General features: G+C 37.1%; 1 protein-coding gene across 2 annotated transcripts in view; it reads right to left on the bottom strand.

Moving 5' to 3' along the window:
- LOC121327423 (rab GTPase-activating protein 1-like) overlaps positions 1–19,161 on the bottom strand; it is a 38,397-nt gene extending 19,236 nt beyond the window's left edge. The window contains exons 1-2 of one of the 2 annotated variants that reach the window (XM_041271483.1): positions 16,809–19,161; positions 3,091–3,183 (exon numbers count right to left, since the gene is read on the bottom strand). In XM_041271483.1, coding sequence (XP_041127417.1) covers positions 3,091–3,183; positions 16,809–16,919 — 204 coding nt within the window. In that variant the 5' untranslated portion in view covers positions 16,920–19,161. The remainder of the gene's footprint in view (positions 1–3,090; positions 3,184–16,808) is intronic. The other variant, XM_041271482.1, reaches the window with a different exon arrangement.
- Between the last annotated feature and the right edge of the window lie 1,373 nt (positions 19,162–20,534).

Genomic DNA, 20,534 nt, shown 5'->3' with positions numbered 1-20,534 from the left:
ACTGTTGAAAACAGTTGGAGAAGCAACTTATAATAACAACTGCAAAGCAAAATTCACTTAAAATGACTATGCAGGATTATATAGTAGCTGTTGACTGCTAGACTAGTTAAAATATGGTTTGTATTTTCTTTTATGTAGGCATTTAAAAGAACAGCAGGATAACAGAACTGAAATTACAAATAAGCAAGCTTGTGCAGATGCTGCCACATACAGTTAATAAAACAGTTGCTTACCTTACCAGAATTGTGTTAAAACTGTTCTACTTGAGCATGCAAAACACTTTGCATTAAAAAAACTAATAAAAATAAAACCAAACAAAACTATTACAGGACAAGAGTATGGTCATTTCTGGGAAACAAGTCTTTTAAACTTCCTCTGGTTGTCTCCTTTGTAAAGATTTTGCTCAGCAATAACAACTGGAGGTTCAGGGAGGGCCCTTGTTAGTATCCAGATAAGGGAAGCACAGGCACACTGGGTACTTTACTTTGCCTTTTACACAGGCACACCCAAGCCGAGCTGGTGCAGAGCCCAGCCAGCCTGGTACGGCTCAGGTACCTTGAGTTGTTTTTACACTGAAGAGCCGAGCCATCCGAATGACGTCACTTGTAATGAACGTGCCGAGTCGCAGAAAATAGAGAGGAGGCGTATGGCAAATTTTTTTTTGTTTGTTTTTTTTTCCACATGCTTTGTTGTTCAAACATTTGCATGCTGTATGAACTTTCTTGCCTAAAATTACTAATAATGATAATAAAAAATAACCATGAAGTCATGCTTGAATATGTTAATTATTATAGCTCTGTACAAAGATGGTCCTTAGTTTTCTGTGTTATTTTATTTACGATTAACTTATTTTTAAAGCAACATTAAAGCCATATGTCTTATCTAACAAGTTAAAGGAGTTTCATTATTTCTATTTAATACTTAACAGAAGGGCCCAAGTTAAATCAAAACATCGACTCGCTTGTCAAATAATTCACATTTAGTGAAATCGACAAAAAAAAAAAACCCAAAAAACAGTACAAATCCATAATGCTTACCGTTGTTAATCTGTGAAAAGACAACTTCAATGACTGTGTACACTGAAAAAAGAAAGTTAACCGTATACACTGAACAAAAATATAAATGCAACATTTTCAACAATTTCAAAGATTTTACTGAGTTACAGTTCATATAAGGAAATCAGTCAATTGAAATAAATTCATTAGTCCCTAATCTATGGATTTCACATAACTGGGAATACAGATATGCATCTGTTGGTCACAGATACCTTAAAAAAAAAAAAAGGTAGGGGCATGGATCAGAAAACCAGTCAGTATCTGGTGTGACCACCATTTGCCTCATGCAGCACATACCATCTCCTTCGCATAGAGTTGATCAGGCTGTTGATTTTGGCCTGTGGAATGTTGTCCCACTCCTCTTCAATGGCTGTGCAAAGTTGCTGGATATTGGCGGAAACTGGAACATGTTGTCGTACACATCAATGCAGGCCAGTATGCAGGCCATGGAAGAACTGGGAATTGTATACAGATCCTTGCGACATGGGGCCGTGCATTATCATGCTGAAACATGAGTGATGGCGGTGGATGAATGGCATGACAATGGGCCTGAAGATCTTGTCACGGTATCTCTGTGCATTCAAATTGCCATCGATAAAATGCAATTGTGTTAGTTATTCGTAGCTTATGCCTGCCCATACCATAACCCCACCGCCACCATGGGGCACTCTGTTCACAACGTTGACATCAGCAAACCACTCGCCCACACGATGCCATACACGCTGTCTGTGAAGAGCACACTTCTCCAGTGCGCCAGTGGCCATTGAAGGTGAGCATTTGCCCACTGAAGTTGGTTACAATGCCGAACTGCAGTCAGATCAAGACCCTGGTGAGGATGACGAGCACGCAGATGAGCTTCCCTGAGACAGTTTGTGCAGAAATTCTTCGGTTGTGCAAACCCACAGTTTCATCAGATGTCCAAGTGGCTGGTCTCAGATGATCCCGCAGGTGAAGAAGCCGGATGTGTAGGTCCTGGGCTGGCGTGATTACACGTGGTCTGTGGTTGTGAGGCCGGTTGGACGTACTGCCAAATTCTCTAAAACAACGTTTGAGGCAGCTTATGGTAGAGAAATGAACATTCAATTCTCTGGCAACAGCTCATTCTCATTCTGGACACAATATAATGGGAGTCAATACGAAGACGCTCCTGGTCACATCCCACTGTGGTTAATATTAATACATTCAATAGTCAACAATTTCCACCCCACTTAATATTACTTTGTGAAATAAAAGCATAACATTAGAACCTGTAGCTGCTGTGTGCTATTGAAATGTTCCAGAGTGCACAATAAAGCTTACAGAACAATGCAACCAGTATGTTTACAGCTTTCTTATCATTTTCATTATTACAATGCATTGTACATGACTGTAAATGGGAAATACATTTTCCAAAGCAAAACAGGTCTATTTGTTATGTTTTTAATGCTTATTTTTCCAACTGCTTTTGTCATAATTTGTGCTCCCTTTGAAGTGATGTTAAAAGGGCTTTGCTGTAGTTTACTGGTGACCCACAGGAACATTACATTTTAGACATGGTTTGTGTTATCATTTAATAATATATTCACAAGGCATTAGCGACAATCTGTATTAAAAAGTATATTTACCATGATCAGAGCTTACTACATTCACACTAACTTCTGTATCCCTGAATTGATAGTCATCCATGTATCAAATACACAGTATGTAAATGATTAACAAGAAGTCTTACAAGTACAACACAAAATTATTTATTTCCTAGGAATAGTAAATAAATGATTGGCATTTAACCCAATCAAACCTCTTTTTGACAAAAAATAAATTGGTGTACCCGAATCGATCATCCCCACTTAACAATACCATTAAACATAGATGTTCCACAAGTGCAGCAGTACTTTTACAATACAGCACCCATAACTATTAAACAATCAAGAGTTTATAAATACTTATAATAATTATACTATCAATATCGAAAGACTGTAGGCTTAATTTGTCTTCATTTTAATCATCTTATCATAACAGTGTGATGAATATAATGATGTTCGGGAGGTTCTCTTACCTTATACCTGTCGACAGGGTCTTCCTGTTGCAGCTGGTTTTCCCGCATGGCTTGGTATTCTTTCTTATATTTCTTCAGCTTCTTAGTCGGCACCTGAGATTAAACAACATGCATGGTCTGAATGGTTTGCTGAGTCTGCCCATCTCAATTAAGGTCTATTTCCAACATTTGTTTAGTGTATTCTATAAGGAATGAGATATTGCTGACAGAGCTATTTGTTTCTATGTCGTTTTAGCTTCAGTGAGACAGCAGCATAAATAAACACATGTGGATCAATCCGTGATGTTGGTTACATGAGAGAAGTATCATTATCAAAACTAGAGCACATTAATAACCAGACATCTGTCTATGATTAAAGACCCATCATTACAAAAATCTTGCCATTTCTATGACATTGACAGCAGAACATCATATTTTTTATAAAATAACCCATTTGGAAATATTGTAGTTATTCTACATTACATGTTGTATGTGTAATCTATAACCTCTTACTGTTGCAAGTAGTTGCAGAAAAAAAAAAACTGTACTGCCATCTGTTATCTGCTGAATTTGTGTTCACAGATGCTAAACTGTGGAAGAATTTTGTAAGCAGTAAACCAACCCAATTTAACTTTTTCCATGTATTTACAAACTTTACATGTACTAGTGCAAGTATTTGTAGAACCTATTTTGTCAATTATTCTTTTATGTATACTGTGAACGAAAATATCACCTAAATTTGCTTGTCTTTTGAATGTTACACTGGACCTTTAAGAAATACTTTTTTCAATTTTTCTGAATCATGTAGAATCCACAAGTGCTTCCAAACTATCTTAGAAATATTGAGCAAAAGTTTCAAGTAAGTCATTACTAATGGGACTCTTTTGACCTTTTCTATCTCTATTTTTTTAATCTAGTAGATCATCTCTTTTTAGTTTATCCACTTTTCTTAACTCTGTCTCTATAATTCTTTCTTTGTATCCTCTATTTTTAAGATTTGTTTTTAATACATGTCTTTGTTTTACATACTCACTTTCTTTAGAGCATATTCTTCGTATTCTTATTCCTAGATCATTTGGGATTGCCCTTTTAGTGTGTATTGGATGTGCAGAGGACATATGTAAATACTGGTGCATGTCAGTAGGTTTATAGAAGAGGTCAGTCTCAATTGAACCTTCTTCAAGTTTTACTACGGTATCTAAAAATTATATTTCTTTTCTTCTCCATCGAAGGTCCACCTTAATATTACTGTGTATTTCATTTGACATTTTATGAAACTGGAAAAGAGATTCTTCTGCATGTGTCCAAACCCCAAAAATATCATCTACAAACCAAATGTATTCTAAAGGTTCTCTTTCTGATTTCCTAAGTAATTGTTCTTCCCATTTCCCCATGTATGTACTGGCAAAATGCATTCCTAATTTAGATTGTATTGCTGTACCATCGTTTTGTTTGTGTGTATATATATATTGTAAACGATCCTTGCACTCTCACGGTTCGTTGCCCCTTTAAAAAGTAGACCCAGGAAACAGAAATTGATTTTTATGGCGCTTGCGCGCACTTTTAATAAACAAGAATCAAATAAACAAAACAGAAACAAAACCTAACTCCGTTTTGGAGCTCTGACTATACACCAACAGGTCCCTGACTAACATGCAGGACAGCTAAGCCGTTTACCTGTTACCAAACACAAAAACTCACACAGGTTTCACACAGCACTCCACTTTGACTGCTCGGAAGCAGACCACACCTTCTGCCTCCCTCCACTCAGCAGCCATGAACAGACTGGCTGTATCCTTTAAATACCCTGCACCTGCCTCTAATTTGCAATTACCACCAGGTGCAGGGGATTAACTAAATAATTAAACAATAAACCAATTAGCCCATTCACCCAAATGTGCATTCTCACATGTTTTCCGCAGGGAAGGATTTAACCCCCTCCCTGCTATCTTACTATATATATATATATATATATATATATATATATATATATATATATATATATATATATATATATATATACTACACACACTGTGCCGTGAAAAAGTATTTGCCCCATGTCTGATGGGGGGTAAGATCTTTTTGTGGGTTGTAATAGTTTATACAGTGGCTTGCGAAAGTATTGACCCCCCTTGGCATTTTTCCTATTTTGTTGCCTTACAACCCAGAATTAAAATGGATTTTTTGGGGGTTTGTATCATTTGATTTACACAACATGCCTACCACTTTGAAGATGCAAAATATTTTTTATTGTGAAACAAACAAGAAATAAGACAAACAAACAGAAAACTTGAGCGTGCATAAGTATTCACCTCCCCAAAGTCAATATTTTGTAGAGCCACCTTTTGCAGCAATTACAGCTGCAAGTCTCTTGGGGTATGTATCTATAAGCTTGGCACATCTAGCCACTGGAATTTTTGCCCATTCTTCAAGGCAAAACTGCTCCAGCTCCTTCAAGTTGGATGGGTTCCGCTGGTGTACAGCAATCTTTAAGTCATACCACAGATTCTCAATTGAATTGAGGTCTGGGCTTTGACTAGGCCATTCCAAGACATTTAAATGTTTCCCCTTAAACCACTTGAGTGTTGCTTTAGCAGTACGCTTAGGGTCATTGTCCTGCTGGAAGGTGAACCTCTGTCCCAGTCTCAAATCTCTGGAAGACTGAAACAGATTTCCCTCAAGAATTTCCCTGTATTTAGCACCATCCATCATTCCTTCAATTCTGACCAGTTTCCCAGTCCCTGCCGATGAAAAACATCCCCACAGCATGATGCTGCCACCATCATGCTTCACTGTGGGGATGGTGTTCTCGGGGTGATGAGAGGTGTTGGGTTTGCACCAGACATAGCGTTTTCCTTGATGGCCAAAAAGCTAAATTTTAGTCTCATCTGACCAGAGTACCTTTTTCCATATGTTTGGGGAGTCTCCCACATGCCTTTTGGCGAACACCAAACGTGTTTGCTTATTTTTTTCTTTAAGCAATGGCTTTTTTCTGGCCACTCTTCCGTAAAGCCCAGCTCTGTGGAGTGTACGGCTTAAAGTGGTCCTATGGACAGATACTTCAATCTCCGCTGTGGAGCTTTGCAGCTCCTTTAGGGTTATCTTTGGTCTCTTTGTTGCCTCTCTGATTAATGCCCTCCTTGCCTGGTCCGTGAGTTTTGGTGGGAGGCCCTCTCTTGCCAGTTTTGTTGTGGTGCCATATTCTTTCCATTTTTTAATAATGGCTTTAATGGTGCTCCGTGGGATGTTCAAAGTTTCGGATATTTTTTTATAACCCAACCCTGATCTGTACTTCTCCACAACTTTGTCCCTGACCTGTTTGGATAGCTCCTTGGTCTTCATGGTGCCCCTTGCTTGGTGGTGCTGCAGACTCTGGGGCCTTTCAGAACAGATGTATATATACTGAGATCATGTGACAGATCATGTGACACTTAGATTGCATACAGGTGGACTTTATTTTACTAATTATGTGACTTCTGAAGGTAATTAGTTTTACCAGATCTTATTTAGAGGCTTAATAGCAAAGGGAGTGAATACATATGCACACACCACTTTTCCGTTATTTATTTTTTAGAATTTTTTGAAACAAGTTATTTTTTTCATTTCACTTCACCAATTTGGACTATTTTGTGTATGTCCATTACATGAAATCCAAATAAAAATCCATTTTAATTCCAGGTTGTAAGGCAACAAAATAGTAAAAATGCCAAGGGGGGTCAATACTTTCTCAAGCCACTGTAGAAGGAGTCTGAGAACAAAAATGACACCAGAGTTTGGTGCTTCTTTCATTTGTTTGGTGTGCAAGGTAATCAAACTTCAGGTGTGAAAAAAGTTATTGTTCCCCTAGTTAACTCAACCGAATTAAAGGGTTAGTTACGGTCAGCTGTTTGAATACTTTGGTTAACAATCAGGCCTGATTTGGGCCAGCCCTGCCCAATATAAATCTGACTAACTTTGGCCCTTACCATCAGAGTGAAGTTGTCAGCACACAGGCTATAAAGGCACATCATGCCATTATCAAAAAAAATTCCTGAAGACCTCCGGAAAAAAAAAAAAGTTGTTGATGCTTATCAGCCTGGAAAGGGTTACAAAGCCATTTCTAAGGCTATGGGGCTTCACCAAACCACAGTCAGAGCCATATTGTCCAAATGGAAAAAGTTTGGGACAGTAGTGAATCTTCCCAGGAGTGGCCATCCTGCCAAAATCTGTCCAAGAGCAAGGCATAAAATCATCCAGGAAGTCACAAAGAACCCTAGAACAAAATCCAGGGATCTGCAGGCCTCTCTCGCCTCGGCTAAGGTCAGTGTTCATGACTCCACCATCAGAAAAACATTGGGCAAAAATAGGACTAATTGCAGAGAAGCATGATGGAAACTACTGCTCCCTAAGAAGAACATGAATGCTCGTCTCAAGTTTGCCAAAAAGCATCTGGATGATTACCAACGGTCAAGCATGTTGGTGGTAGTGTCATGATTTGGGGATGCTTTGCTGCATCAGGACCTGGACGACGTTCCATCATTGAAGGAACCATGAATTCTGCCCTGTATCAGAGAATTCTACAGGAGAATGTCAGGCCATCCGTCCGTGAGCTGAAGCTGGGTCACGCAACAAGACAATGATCCAAAACACACAAGCAGGTCTACATCAGAATGGTTGAAGAACAAGAAATTTAAAGTTTTGGAATGTCCAGACCTAAGCCACATTGAGATGTTGTGGCAGGACCTGAAACGAGCAGTTTATGTTCGAAAACCCACAAATGTCACTGAGTTGAAGCAGTTCTGCATGAAGGGGTGGTCCAAAATTCCTTCACGGTGCTGTGAGAGACTGATCAATACGTACAGGAAGCATTTGGTTGCAGTTATTGCTGCCAGAGGTGGCATACCCAGTTATTGAGTCTAAAGGGGTGATTACTTTCTCACACAGGGGCATTGGGTGTTGCATAACTTTCTTTAATAAATAAATGAAATAAGTATCAATTTTGTGCTATTTGTTCACTCAGAGTCCCTTTCATTTAATATTAGGTTTTGGTTGAAGATCTGATAACATTCAGTGTCACAAATATGCAAAAATGCAGAAAATCAGACAAGGGGCAAATACTTTTTCATGGCACTGTATATACACTGGCTCTCAAAAGTATTCACCACCCTTGGACTTTTCCACATTTTATTGTGTTACAACATGGAATAAAAATGGATTTAATTAGGAGTTTTTGCCACTGATCAACACAAAAAAGTCCATCATATCAAAGTGAAAAATAAAATCTTCAAATTGTTCTAAATTAATTACAAATATAAAACAGAAAATAATTGATTGCATAAGTATTCACCCCCTTGAGTCAATATTTGGTAGAGGCACCTTTGGCAGCAATTACAGCCATGAGTCTATTTGGATAAGTCTCTACCAGCTTTGCACATCTGGACATTGCCATTTTTCCCCATTCTTCTTTGCAAAATTGCTCAAGCTCCGTCAACTCTTTCCACATATTCTCAATTGGATCGTGGTCCGGGCTTTGTCTCGTTCACTTCAGGACATAAACCTTTTTGTTTTTAAGCCACTCCAGCGTGGCTTTGGCTGTATGTTTAGGGTCGTTATCCTATGTCATATATATATATATATATATATATATATAGTGTAAAGTTGAGCTTTTTTTTTATAGTGTACAATTGAGCTTTTAAATAATGTTGAATAGCGCTGGATAGCCCCTTCTACCTCTGCATGTACAACGGTATTTATCTTTCACTGAAATAGGCCTAATTCTTATGACTTACTGTGACAGAAATACAGTGAGTTCTCATTGTAAATCTCCCTTTCGACCTGTGAGGGTGCTAAATAGCAAAATAGCGGGCTGGCCTGACAGTTTGTTTCCGAGGTCGGGAAGTCGGTCAGCCTGGATGGAAGAGAGACTGTTGCAGGAACGTATTGACCCGGAAGGTAAACAAGGTAGCAGCTGCAAGCAATAGACACAGCTTGAATCGTTTACCAAGGGGTCATGTGGGGTAGCATAAAAGGGGCCAGAGAAATGCTAATCTTTTCCTTCGCTTGGGGTTTGCGCTTTAAACCTGGAAGGACTGAGAGCTTCAGTAGTAACTGTCTAAGAATATTCGTGAGTGTTTGTTTGTTTTGAGTGTTAGTAATTGTCTTGTTTATTGGCTCACCAGACAGCTAAACATGTTCCGGAGCTGTAGCTTTTGGGCCAACACAAGCCGGAACTGCACTGCATGAACTGTCACCAAATAACCTGTTATCACCCACCACGAGCACTAATACACACACCCTGGACTGGTGATCGTGTTTCAGTATTGTGGGGCGGACGACGATTATTGTTTGGGACTGTAAACCCGTTTGTTTGGCTTCGCGCATTACACATTGTTGTTTATTGCCGGTAGTGTTTTTCTTTTTGGTCACCAGACCAGGATTATAATTAAAACCCCCGTTTCCTACCGGATTACAATTGTTTGTGATTTCTTCTGCACTGCATCACTTCTACACCTGTTCACAATCACCAGCCAAATTGCCACATTTATACAAAACAGAAATACATGAACAAGTCTGATGTCTCTCTGTTTATTATAAGGCTAACGCTGATGGAAAAACACAACACATCGTCTTTTTCAGTTTCAGTTACAAGATGGCGCTGCAGAAACACTTCTTTCTGCAATTGGACTGGTAGTTTCAAATAGCATAAGCATGCAGTTCAACTTCTTTTCTCTATACCAGTGGTTTTCAACCTTTTCAACTCCAGTACCAGTGTTTTCAGGAGGGACCACCAGTTGTACCAGTACCAGCATCTCTGCTTAATGAAAAACTGAGATTTGCATCACAACATAAATAAATAAATAAGCCATAGATGCTTAAATGCCATGGTAGTCCTGACAGTAAAATACTGTACTGTGATGTAATTTTAATTCAAAGGCCATTACACGTAACACCACACGGCAGTTAAACTAGGCACCCTCACGAGATGATTGTTTCTCAAGTATAAGATAGTAAAATAAGATTCTGCAGTCTTGAGTAAACATAATAGGGATCACATAACAAGTTGCTTACCCACGAGGACTTGTTTTGATGTATTTTCCTCAGTGATTGAGCACAATTGACATTTGTATACCGTATTTAAACTGCTGACGCGCAGAGGCGCTTTTGCTAACTGTAATGTGACGTGGCCGAGGGCAGTGTAAATTATCAGGCTGGAGTCTTGATTTACAGTTTAAAACAGGTGTTGGTTTTATTTTTCTTACAGTGTGGTAAGGAAACAGCCACTAGTAAAACAAACAAACCTAGATTTCAATTGGAGCCCAAACTAAACAATATTTCATGTGGTCCCTGTGCATACATGCGGGAACTCATGACATCTAGTGGTCAACCCATTACACTGCAGGGAACAAAGCTTTCATTCTGAAACTAACATACTGATTGTGCAGCACTTCACCACAATAATCATATTGGTCCACTTTTAAGAATCAACCGCTTATAATTATCAAATCATCTGGGATGGATGCGATTCTTATAAACGGAGTGCACTGTAATAATAATAATAATCATCATTGTGACCTACCTTATTTCCAAATAAAAATGGGACATATGACAGACAGAAAATGTTCTCCATGCACTGGTATCTCTATATTTTCATAATCTCAATAACTTGTGGTAAAACATGTCTTAACCAGATTAGATGTAGTAAAAATACATAATTTTGTATGTATTTGTATGTACACAGTTGCCAATCTTGCCTTCCTAACCCACAGGAGCACCAGAGCCAATGTCAATGCATAGGCCGGCAACTTGGCACAGCCAGGACCTAAAATAGATCATGATTCCACATTGACACATTATGATACTACACAGAATCTTACATATATGGCACACACTTTGCAGAAACAAATCATTTTAAAATGTATATTAAAAATGTTGGTGTTTCACTGGCTGCAAGTAAAACACATAGCCTGTCTGCTACTTTTGTTTTCTGTTGATATGAGTCAGACTTTCTTTGCAAAAGCAATTAAATTCAGAATTTTAATTACGTAGTTCATATCTGCGTTTTGAACCACTGGAGTCCGTCATTACAGCATTTCTAAAAGCTTCTCGACTTTTCCAAATGATTGATCATGGTTAGTTCAAACTCTATGGAGTCTGAGTTTATATGCCCTCTGTTAATCATGTACTTAATTGTAATGATTTAGTAGCTACTTGTTTCCTCAAACTTCAGTTAATTTTCATCCTGTCTTTGGTGTCAGTACAAAAGCCCCTTTTATAGTGTGTCTCTTAGGATCATGCAATTCACAGTGACCTAGCGTCACACTTAATTGGATATTATAGAGGGACATACGTTGTGTCGTGATATCTAAATGTATGGCATAACAACGTCTGTATTACCAAGGAACTGTTGTAGTGTGTCTGACATCCGAAATACACGGTAAGGAAAAAACAATTAAAACAACATGGCAGAAAAGACTACACCTTTAATCCTCCCTAAACAAATGACATTCAAACATTTGTCTGCTCGATGTTCTTAAACATTTTATCTTTATTTATACCATCAGAACTGCGTACAGCTAAAACCGGGCCTGTCAATGAACCAGCCACCAAAAAATGCTAACCTGCAAGCACCATTCGATCACTCCAAGACACAATGTTGTCTGACAACCGAACAAAAATGCTTTATTAAACTGAATAAAAGAGGTAACTGTGGTTTATAATTACAGTGGCAAAGGCAGTATTATCTAATTCTCCACTGCAATAGCAAACCCTAGATTTAAGGGCTGGCAGCCCAGCACTGGGAATCAAATTCTACTGCCTTACCTTCTGCACAGAAGACACATCTCACTGCTTTTCCAGTGTGACAGCACTGCCCTGCCAACCAGAACTAAAGCCAGGAGGAATTTGAATTTATACAGCTGACTGATACTATCTATGTAAGTCCCTATCATGAATGTTATTATTGTTGTCATTCAAGTGTAGGGTTTCTTAAGAAGAAGCATCTCTAAGAAGCTTCATCTTAAGAAACCCTACACTTTAATGCTTTCCAAAAAATATACATTTGGAAAAGTTTCAAGTTTGAACTAGAATCATAGAATCATAAAAAATGATATTCAAATACAGAATTTTATTGGTTGTATATATATATTATATTATATATATATATATATAAATATTTATATTATAATATATATTGCATATTAGAACCTTCCCAGAAGTTTTCAAGGTTCCAGATACATTTGATTTAAGGAAAGTAATTTGATGTTATAAGCTATTGAATATAGGTTTAAATTAGGGATGGGCACAAGTATTGATATTTTGATATGATCATTTTAATAATTTCCAGGTAGGCTTGCAGAGACATACTTTTAATACTGTTAGAAATACAAACGCAGCACTACAATCAAGTTTATTTTATATTAAGATAAACAACCCCTATACATACAAATCATTGTTGGTCTCCTAGGCAAACAGCACACACTAAAGTATTATTTAACCATTTTATTCCATTGATTGGCGTTTTTCTTTTTCTAAGACCCAGAATAACAAATGTATTTCAAGCATTCAATATCTATAAATCAAGAAGATATGCAGCTGATTGTGATGTCACCATTTTGACTTTACAGTTGAATTTTGAGAGGTATTTTTAAAGCAGATAGTGTCAGCTGTACTGATACAGAGAATACATCTTTGTGGAATATTAAATTAGTGCCATACAGTAATGCTAGTTCTGTTTTTATTAAAGTTGCTAACCATAGTGGTCTCATTTTTGGTGTGATCTGCAAGGACTGTATTTTGTTTAACTGATTAGAAAAGTGTAATGTTTCATTAACATAATCACAAAGCAGAAATCATCAATACTGTAGGTTATCATCATCTAGATTCAATATGAAGATCAATAGCTATAGTATATGGAAGGGTCACCAAGGATATGCATCTCTGAATGGGACAAGGACTCAAACTCTACAACTTGAATATTGCTACAAATAGACTGTAAAAAAACAATGCATTTCTCTTCATCAACTGGCCCTTTGAAAACATACATCTGAAAGCACATTACACACATTACTTGTCTGTTTCTCAAAGGAACCTGAGCTCAAATTCTTTCAACTCTGCATACTAACCTTGGGAAGCTGGAAATGGCTTTCCTGTGAAATGCTGTGATATCCATTTTTATTGGATGTGTATTAAAGCTTGTAGAGCGGAGGTTGTTTGTTGTGCTCTGTGGAGTTTAAATGGATGATGTGAAATGTAATGTATTATTTGTATTATTATCATTGTTGTTGTTATTGTTATTAATAACAGCAGTAGAGGTTAGTGTTTTTTTTTTTTTTTACTAGTAGCAGTAATACTTCGACTACTACTACTACTAGTAGTACCAATAATAATAATAATAATAATAATAATAATAATAATAATAATAATAAATAATAATAATGGACAATTACAGACTAGCCCATAGAAAACACGCATTCACTATTCTAAAGTAAAACATAAACAATAAGAACTACAATTAATTAAACACAGTTTACCAAATATATTTTTTCTTATAAATTATTGTAATAAATTCTGAATCCAGAAAAAAATTACTTAGAAATACAAAACAGGAGTTTACTTAAAAACATTTTTAGTACAACATATTTATAAGATTAAGATCTGACTTTCCATTTAGTCCTGTCTGCCGCTATCAACCCACAGTGCACAGAATTAGAACGTCACTGCTAGGTCAGGTGATTTGAGCTTTCATAAAACATCACACAGATACTTTATGGTAGCTGGTGGTTTTAGCATTTAGGGGGAGGTGTGAAGCAAGCAGTCTACATTAAGCAAACAAGCCCCCTACTTTAAAGTTCAAACCGACAAAATTCTAACTTTCCATTCAGAACAAAAATTAACACACACTAAACATCACACATGTGGTATCAACTGCATATAAATATCCATTAGAGTTGACATACTTAACCCGACCCAATAGCAGTAGTTTAAGGGCAGTACAGTAACCAGGACCAGAGGATACAGTTGGAAATTAAGTGGAGACAGACTTAGGAGAGAGGAGGAGACACTTCTTCAAGCAAAGAGAGGACAGGGTATGGAATGGGCTACCTAGTTATGTTGTTACATGTCACATGAATGCACTTTTTATATTATCTTGTTAGAAATGGCATCAGAGGATGGAATGATTTTCAATGAATATTACGAGATACAACTTGGCCAAACCGAATAAAATATTTCTATAAAATATTAACTACTTATAATTGTAACTAGTTACAACTTTGTTTCAGTAACTTGCATTGCTGATGGACTAGTGATCGCTGTTATACTTACAGTGTAATATACATATTCAATGTACATCATTCAGTGTTTTGTGCTTTCAGACTTGGATGTTCTTCAGTAGTCACTTTGTTTGTGGCAAAGCATATCCTTTACCTATTCATGTCCTGGAGGTTTCAAGTTAATGAGGTTTCTTGCTGAAGGGTTGAGCAGATATCACATTGGCTTTTGTAGTATTCTTTGATTTCTAACACTTGACAAAGGATATAGTGTGTTTAAATGGGTTGTGAATGCATAATAACTAAATAAAACTGTATACTTGCATTAGATGTACTCTGAAGATTTGTCAACACACATCCCTTGCCAAGCATATAAATAATATACATTGTAGGTGCCCACACCATTAAAAGCAAAACCTAAATCAACACCATGAATAATAGCACATCATAGCTTCTACAATTTTCTTGTGCTTTTATAATTAATCTTATCCATCGTTGTTATTATCTGTATAAAATGTTCTAAGTAAAGCATATTAATAGACAAGATCAGCTATGGTAAATGCCTAGTATAACCATAGGAAAAACATGGGAAAACAGCCAAATACCATCAAATTTACTATATCCCTTTACCTTAACTTGCTTCAATATTCTCTTACTGTGAAATCATACTTCACCTCTTAAAATATATAGTTGTCACCTCCCTCCATATGCCTTACAAAATGAATGCATTGTTCAAAAGAAGTACTAACTGGTGTTTATTGTGGCATTATTGTTTAAACAAACACAGTGAGACAAGTTGCCTGACTGAAATACTAGCACCCCCATAGTTAAAGAGCCACCTCATTGTAGGATCAGAATGAGAAATCAGTTAGGTTGAACTAAAAGAAGTAGGGATATTCTAGTTCCCCCGATTTCAGTTGAAAAGCTACTTTTCTAGGCTTACCAATAATAAGTATATATGAAGAAACTGGTTAAATTACCTTTCAAAGTACATGTTAAAGCACTTTTCTTTCACAAATAACATGCCGTGGCCAAAATATGTTTATCTTTACTATATGTCTTTAGGTACACTTCACTTTTACCTGAGAGTTTTTTTTTAGGAAAAGATGCAAAGGAAACCAGTGCGTAAATGAGGCCTGAAATCACTAAAACCACTGTACTGAAGAGTGTTCCTCTTATTTCTTTGATAGGGAATTTGATGAGGTACTGTTGTTTAGAATATCCATATAACAATATTTAATGGAGGTTTGTTGATTGGAACCATGTCATAGTTGTAATTCGATTATCCAAACAAGAAGAAAATCCCAACAGATTTTCCAGCCACTCAGTATATTGTCAGCAGTATTACTTGTTTTCAATTAGGGATGGTAATAGTTTATAGTATAAACGTTTACATGTTTACACATCAAACATCCCAGTTTTCAATAAAGACTGCGTCTTAAAGATGTCTAGATTACATGGTTTGATATATAAATATTATGTAAAATGCATGGTAAAATACACACATTAATGACTTTGCATTACATTAATTACTACAGGTGTTAAACAGTAAAAACAAAGTTGTAAAAGTTGGACACTTTATACAAAGCTTCACTAGTTTTTGATATTCTCGACATGGTTCTTGTTATTGGTTTTTTAACAACAGATTACACCAATTTCATAAAGACAAAGCATTTTATCTGATCAAATTAAAACCAGCTTAAAAACATTTCTTATGTGCTTCCAAAGTAAATGGCAATTTCATTGATCATACCTATCTGTGTAGACAGCACTGTGTTATACATTGCTGTAAAGGATGACACAGTGATAATGTCAGGGCTTATGATGCCTGCTACCCTGCTCTCCCTTTATGCACAATTGGCAAAATATGAAATTGGTTAATATGCAGTTTAGAGGACACTTGATGCCAAGCATGTTTTGCGTAACTTCATCCAACCAATATCAATAGGTCATCAAACCAATACCCAATTCTTTATGTTGGAGACAACACCCCAACAGGAACTAAAGACTTACTAAAGAACATCAGCTACAATCCTAAGTTAATGGCACTGCATTCTAATCCATCACATCCACAAATCACTTATAACAAAAGTGTACTAAAACAAAGAATATACCTCTGTCATTTTACGGCAACGTGTGACTACTGTAAAGTTCCCAAATTGTCAGTCATCTGCACCTGCTTTTCAATACAAGTGAATTACAGACACCTTGTAGAAAGGCAGGCATCCGCATGTTTCAAGTAGTCTTCAGTCATACTGGTAACTTACTAAATTAGTTAACTTAACGTAACTTAATATCACCCATCATACAGACATCAAAGGGACAAACAGATTTTATACATATATAAACTCTGTTTATCCAATCTGAAGTTTGGAACCAAAAGTCATCCTATACTACATAATCTCTGTTTATTAAGAAATTATAAAACCACCTTCATCCACATTAAATGATATTGTTAATAGTCTGAAACCACTTTAAAAATGCGGTACCTACCACTGGCTTGGGTTTAGAGACAGCCACCATTTTTGCAAAGAAGTCCTCTTCATAAATCTGGCTAAAAACATGGGCGTCATAGGCCACCGTTATGGACACCTCTTCCATCATTTTCCCACAGAGTTCCTTCAGCAACAACTAATAGATATCCAGAGATTACAGTAAGAGGTTGTGCAAGTCTGCATGTGCCTGTAACAGAGTGTGTGAGACTCAATGTTCCCACCCGCTCTGTACTGTGAAACTAGGCGGAGATGATAGGGGGCGTGTTCAAAATGATTTGAGAAGGCACCTGCTTTTACTAACAGCTCCTTCCATTAGCGAGACCAAGAGCTGCTTTCTGGCTTTTTAATTCATATTAAAAAAAGACTTCCATGTTTTTTTTGTTTAGTTTTCTCCTTGGAAAACTCCTTGTTGACTTCTTTTTGTAAGTCATGACCACTGAAGTTTCTCACAAGCAAGTGTGGTTTCTGTGACATATTCCTGATATACTTTCGTTTCTGTTCCAAGTTTTGCTATCTTTGCAGATCTATGTAGCAAATAATGCAAGATTTCCCACTTGTTTTGAAAACCAGGGAGAGAGTAGTAAGGTCTCAATAAGAAATATTTCCATTCTTAATTTTCCAATTCCAAAATTCCAGTTCCTACAAAAGCAATGGTTCATTTAAATTTGAAATCCAGAGCCTTCATAGTCATGTTGGTTTAAATAAATAAAAGTTACAGACCAATTTTAAAGGTTTTGCTTTGTTTTCTTAAAAGGGAATGTGAAAGTTCAAATTCCTTATATAATCCCAGATTAGTTAATTAACAAAAGCCTTTAGAACATACTCTGTGCCAGTGAGTTCTTACGATATAAGCCGATTAAAGGTTAACCTATTCCTTGGTTAATATTAACCTATAACTCAATAACTTTGCCCTGGAGGAAAGAGAATGGATAAAGATTTTCAAAAATAATTGTTAAACAAAACGCATGCGATCTTTTTAACCTAAAGCAAAGGCAAGGAAAATACAGATTATTTGCATAAAAAATCAACTCAAACAAGCACAACACTAGTATAGTTGGTTTCCTGTCTTGCCTCCAGAGTTCTCTCTTAAAGCTGTATTACATCTTTAAAAGCAAATGGGTGCGCAACGCCATACATCACCATTTCAGGAGAAGCATCTAAAAAATCACTTCACTCAGACACTTCAGAAGAAGTGTTAGAAATGCAGGAATATTGTAAATTATAAAAATGTAGTCACAGTATTAAAGTTCTGTTGAATTTTCTTGCTTTCCAATATCCTTTGATCAGGCACTTCACAAGTCTTGCTTGATGTTGTAGCACTGTTGGAAAGGTCCTTGAAGCAGGCATAGAAGGCAGCCCGGTAGCAAAGCAACAGTCTACATGTCGAAATCTCATTCAGTTTTAGAGCAATAATGCGAATGTCCTGACGCACTTTAGATTGTCCCCTATATGTTATAACTATCTTTTTTAAACTGCATGTTTTCAAATAGGTGCTAAGTGGCCACAATGTCATGTAACGTTTAGTATCAATGGAGCAATTTAATAAAGGTATTTCGATTGAAAGTGCGCCGTGCTGTGAAGTCCAAAATGTAATCACATTAGAATTTTGGTGGAAAAGCCCAGCAGGTTAGAACTCATCTGTCTGATTTCAGTTTCAAACAGAAGCAGGTGCTGGAGATATCACTGTCCACATGCAAAACGTTTTGTTTCCCATACTTGTATAAAGTAGATACATCCAGGTAAATTTTAAAAACATAGAAGGATTATTTTGTACATTAAAAAGGCCTCCCCCATGGGAAAATGAGTTTCCACAGCTCTCTGCAGTTTCTTTTCAGGGTTGTAGCTCCAATGCTAAACTTTTTCAATGTATTATCCCGAGAAAAAAAATATCCAGAGAAAGCATGCTACTGAATCAACACAGACAATGCACTGTAACCGTCTCTCCTTCCTGCATATTTCCTGTTCGCTTTTTTTGTGAAATACCTTTAAAAAAAAAAAAAAAAATGCAGATACTTTTAAAACAGCTGTACTGTGTAACATTCAAATACAAGCATTCCAGCTTTAGATAAACACCAGCATTTCAAAAATCACATTAACTAATACATGTGGTTAGCCCTAAGTAAATGGCGGGTGTTTCCAGATTCCTGCTGGCCCCACCCCCAAAACAGATATAGCAACGGCACTTCCTGGTTACTTCACCCTTCTCTGCAGGTGTCCCACGGTTCATGTAAAGTGTTTTGCAATGTTTTTAAGCCAAAAGCAGGTGCCTAGGCAGAATCACCGTCTCTATGAGAAAGTACCTCTCTCCAATGCTGACTCACTCCCAGCCAACGAATTGATACAGCATTAGCCCAAGTAATTTTTTCACAGTTCTCTAGTCTTCTTTCTTCTTTCTCTAGTCTCACTCTCCTTCACCCCAAAGCGTAGTCTAATCGCACCAGGAAGCACCAGTGACTCTGACAGCCTGGAGCCTCAGACCCCTCCCCACTACAAACCAAAGTGCTAAGGAAGAAGAATTCTAAATGTTTGCAAATGCAAAGGCCTCTCTTTCTAACTTAGAATACACGTCTTAGCTTCAACAGGTTTTTTTTGTTTTTGTTTAGTTTTTTGTTCTTATAACAAATATACAGTGTTGGGAAGTTACTTTTAAAAAGTTATACATTACAGTTACTTGAACAAAAATATTACTACTTGCAGCTACAGTTACAAATAGTTACATCTCAGACACAGTTTATAATTTACAAAGATATTTTTTTTTGTTCAGGCTGCAGCTCAAAATATTCTTGGAAGACCCAGATTTGCAGCCCACTTGTTCCCTCCTCTGATGCCAATGTTCAGGTGACATGTCGACTTGCACTGTTGAAGCGCTGTCTAATTTTCCATGTTATGCATTAAATGTATCGAATAGTAGCTTATCTACGTTCTTTTCACATAAAATGTAATGCGTTACCACATTTTGTTGCCTGTCTGAAAAAAGTTACTGAAAAATATAATCAGATTATAGCAATGCGTTACAAGTAATGCATTACTTTCAAACACAGCATATACTGTGTGTATATAGATATCACAATTACAAAGCTCTGAATTCTATGTTAAAATGTAACATTTTCCAAAAGAATTGCATTAGAGAAATCACTTATTTCACAGTTAACGTACTTCTCCCGCTGCCTCTCCAACCAGTGACGTCATAGGAGGAACTTCTAGCAATGGCGGATTAGTTCCCTTTCAATTCGAAGATGGCCACCAAACATCGTTAAAACATGGGATACACTCCTGCCTATTGGTAGGTGTCACTGAGCTCCTATATCAAAGATGCCGATAGGCCCCCTTCCCCCAGTGACATCCTCGGTCCCGCCTCCTGAGGGTACTTAACCATCACGCAGGGGAAGGAACACCCTCTTCCGCTTCTCACATTGGTAAGGTAAGACCTCAGTGTTGCATTGAGCCCTGTCTTCTTATAAAAAGTGCTGCATAAGCTACTGCTAGTTCCCCTGCACTTTATGCTGAAAGCTGGCATCGCCGCTTTTCCAGAATCAGTAGTTAAAAAAATTGTAGCCTTTTTATTCTGTTTCTGACTATCAGCACCTGCGCGCTCTGCATGTCTGGCTGCTTCTTTCTGTCGGTCTGTCTTAGCACAGTAAGTATTATTGTTTTTCACCCCTTCTTACTTCGTAGAGCACTATTACTCCACAGGACCGGGCTTGCCTTGTTCCCGTTGTCGAGT

This window comes from Polyodon spathula, chromosome 14, assembly GCF_017654505.1.
Source record: "Polyodon spathula isolate WHYD16114869_AA chromosome 14, ASM1765450v1, whole genome shotgun sequence".
Classification (NCBI taxonomy): Eukaryota; Metazoa; Chordata; class Actinopteri; order Acipenseriformes; family Polyodontidae; genus Polyodon; species Polyodon spathula.
The sequence above is the reverse complement of the archived record's forward strand: the minus strand, read 5'-3'. Positions and strand labels throughout refer to the sequence as shown.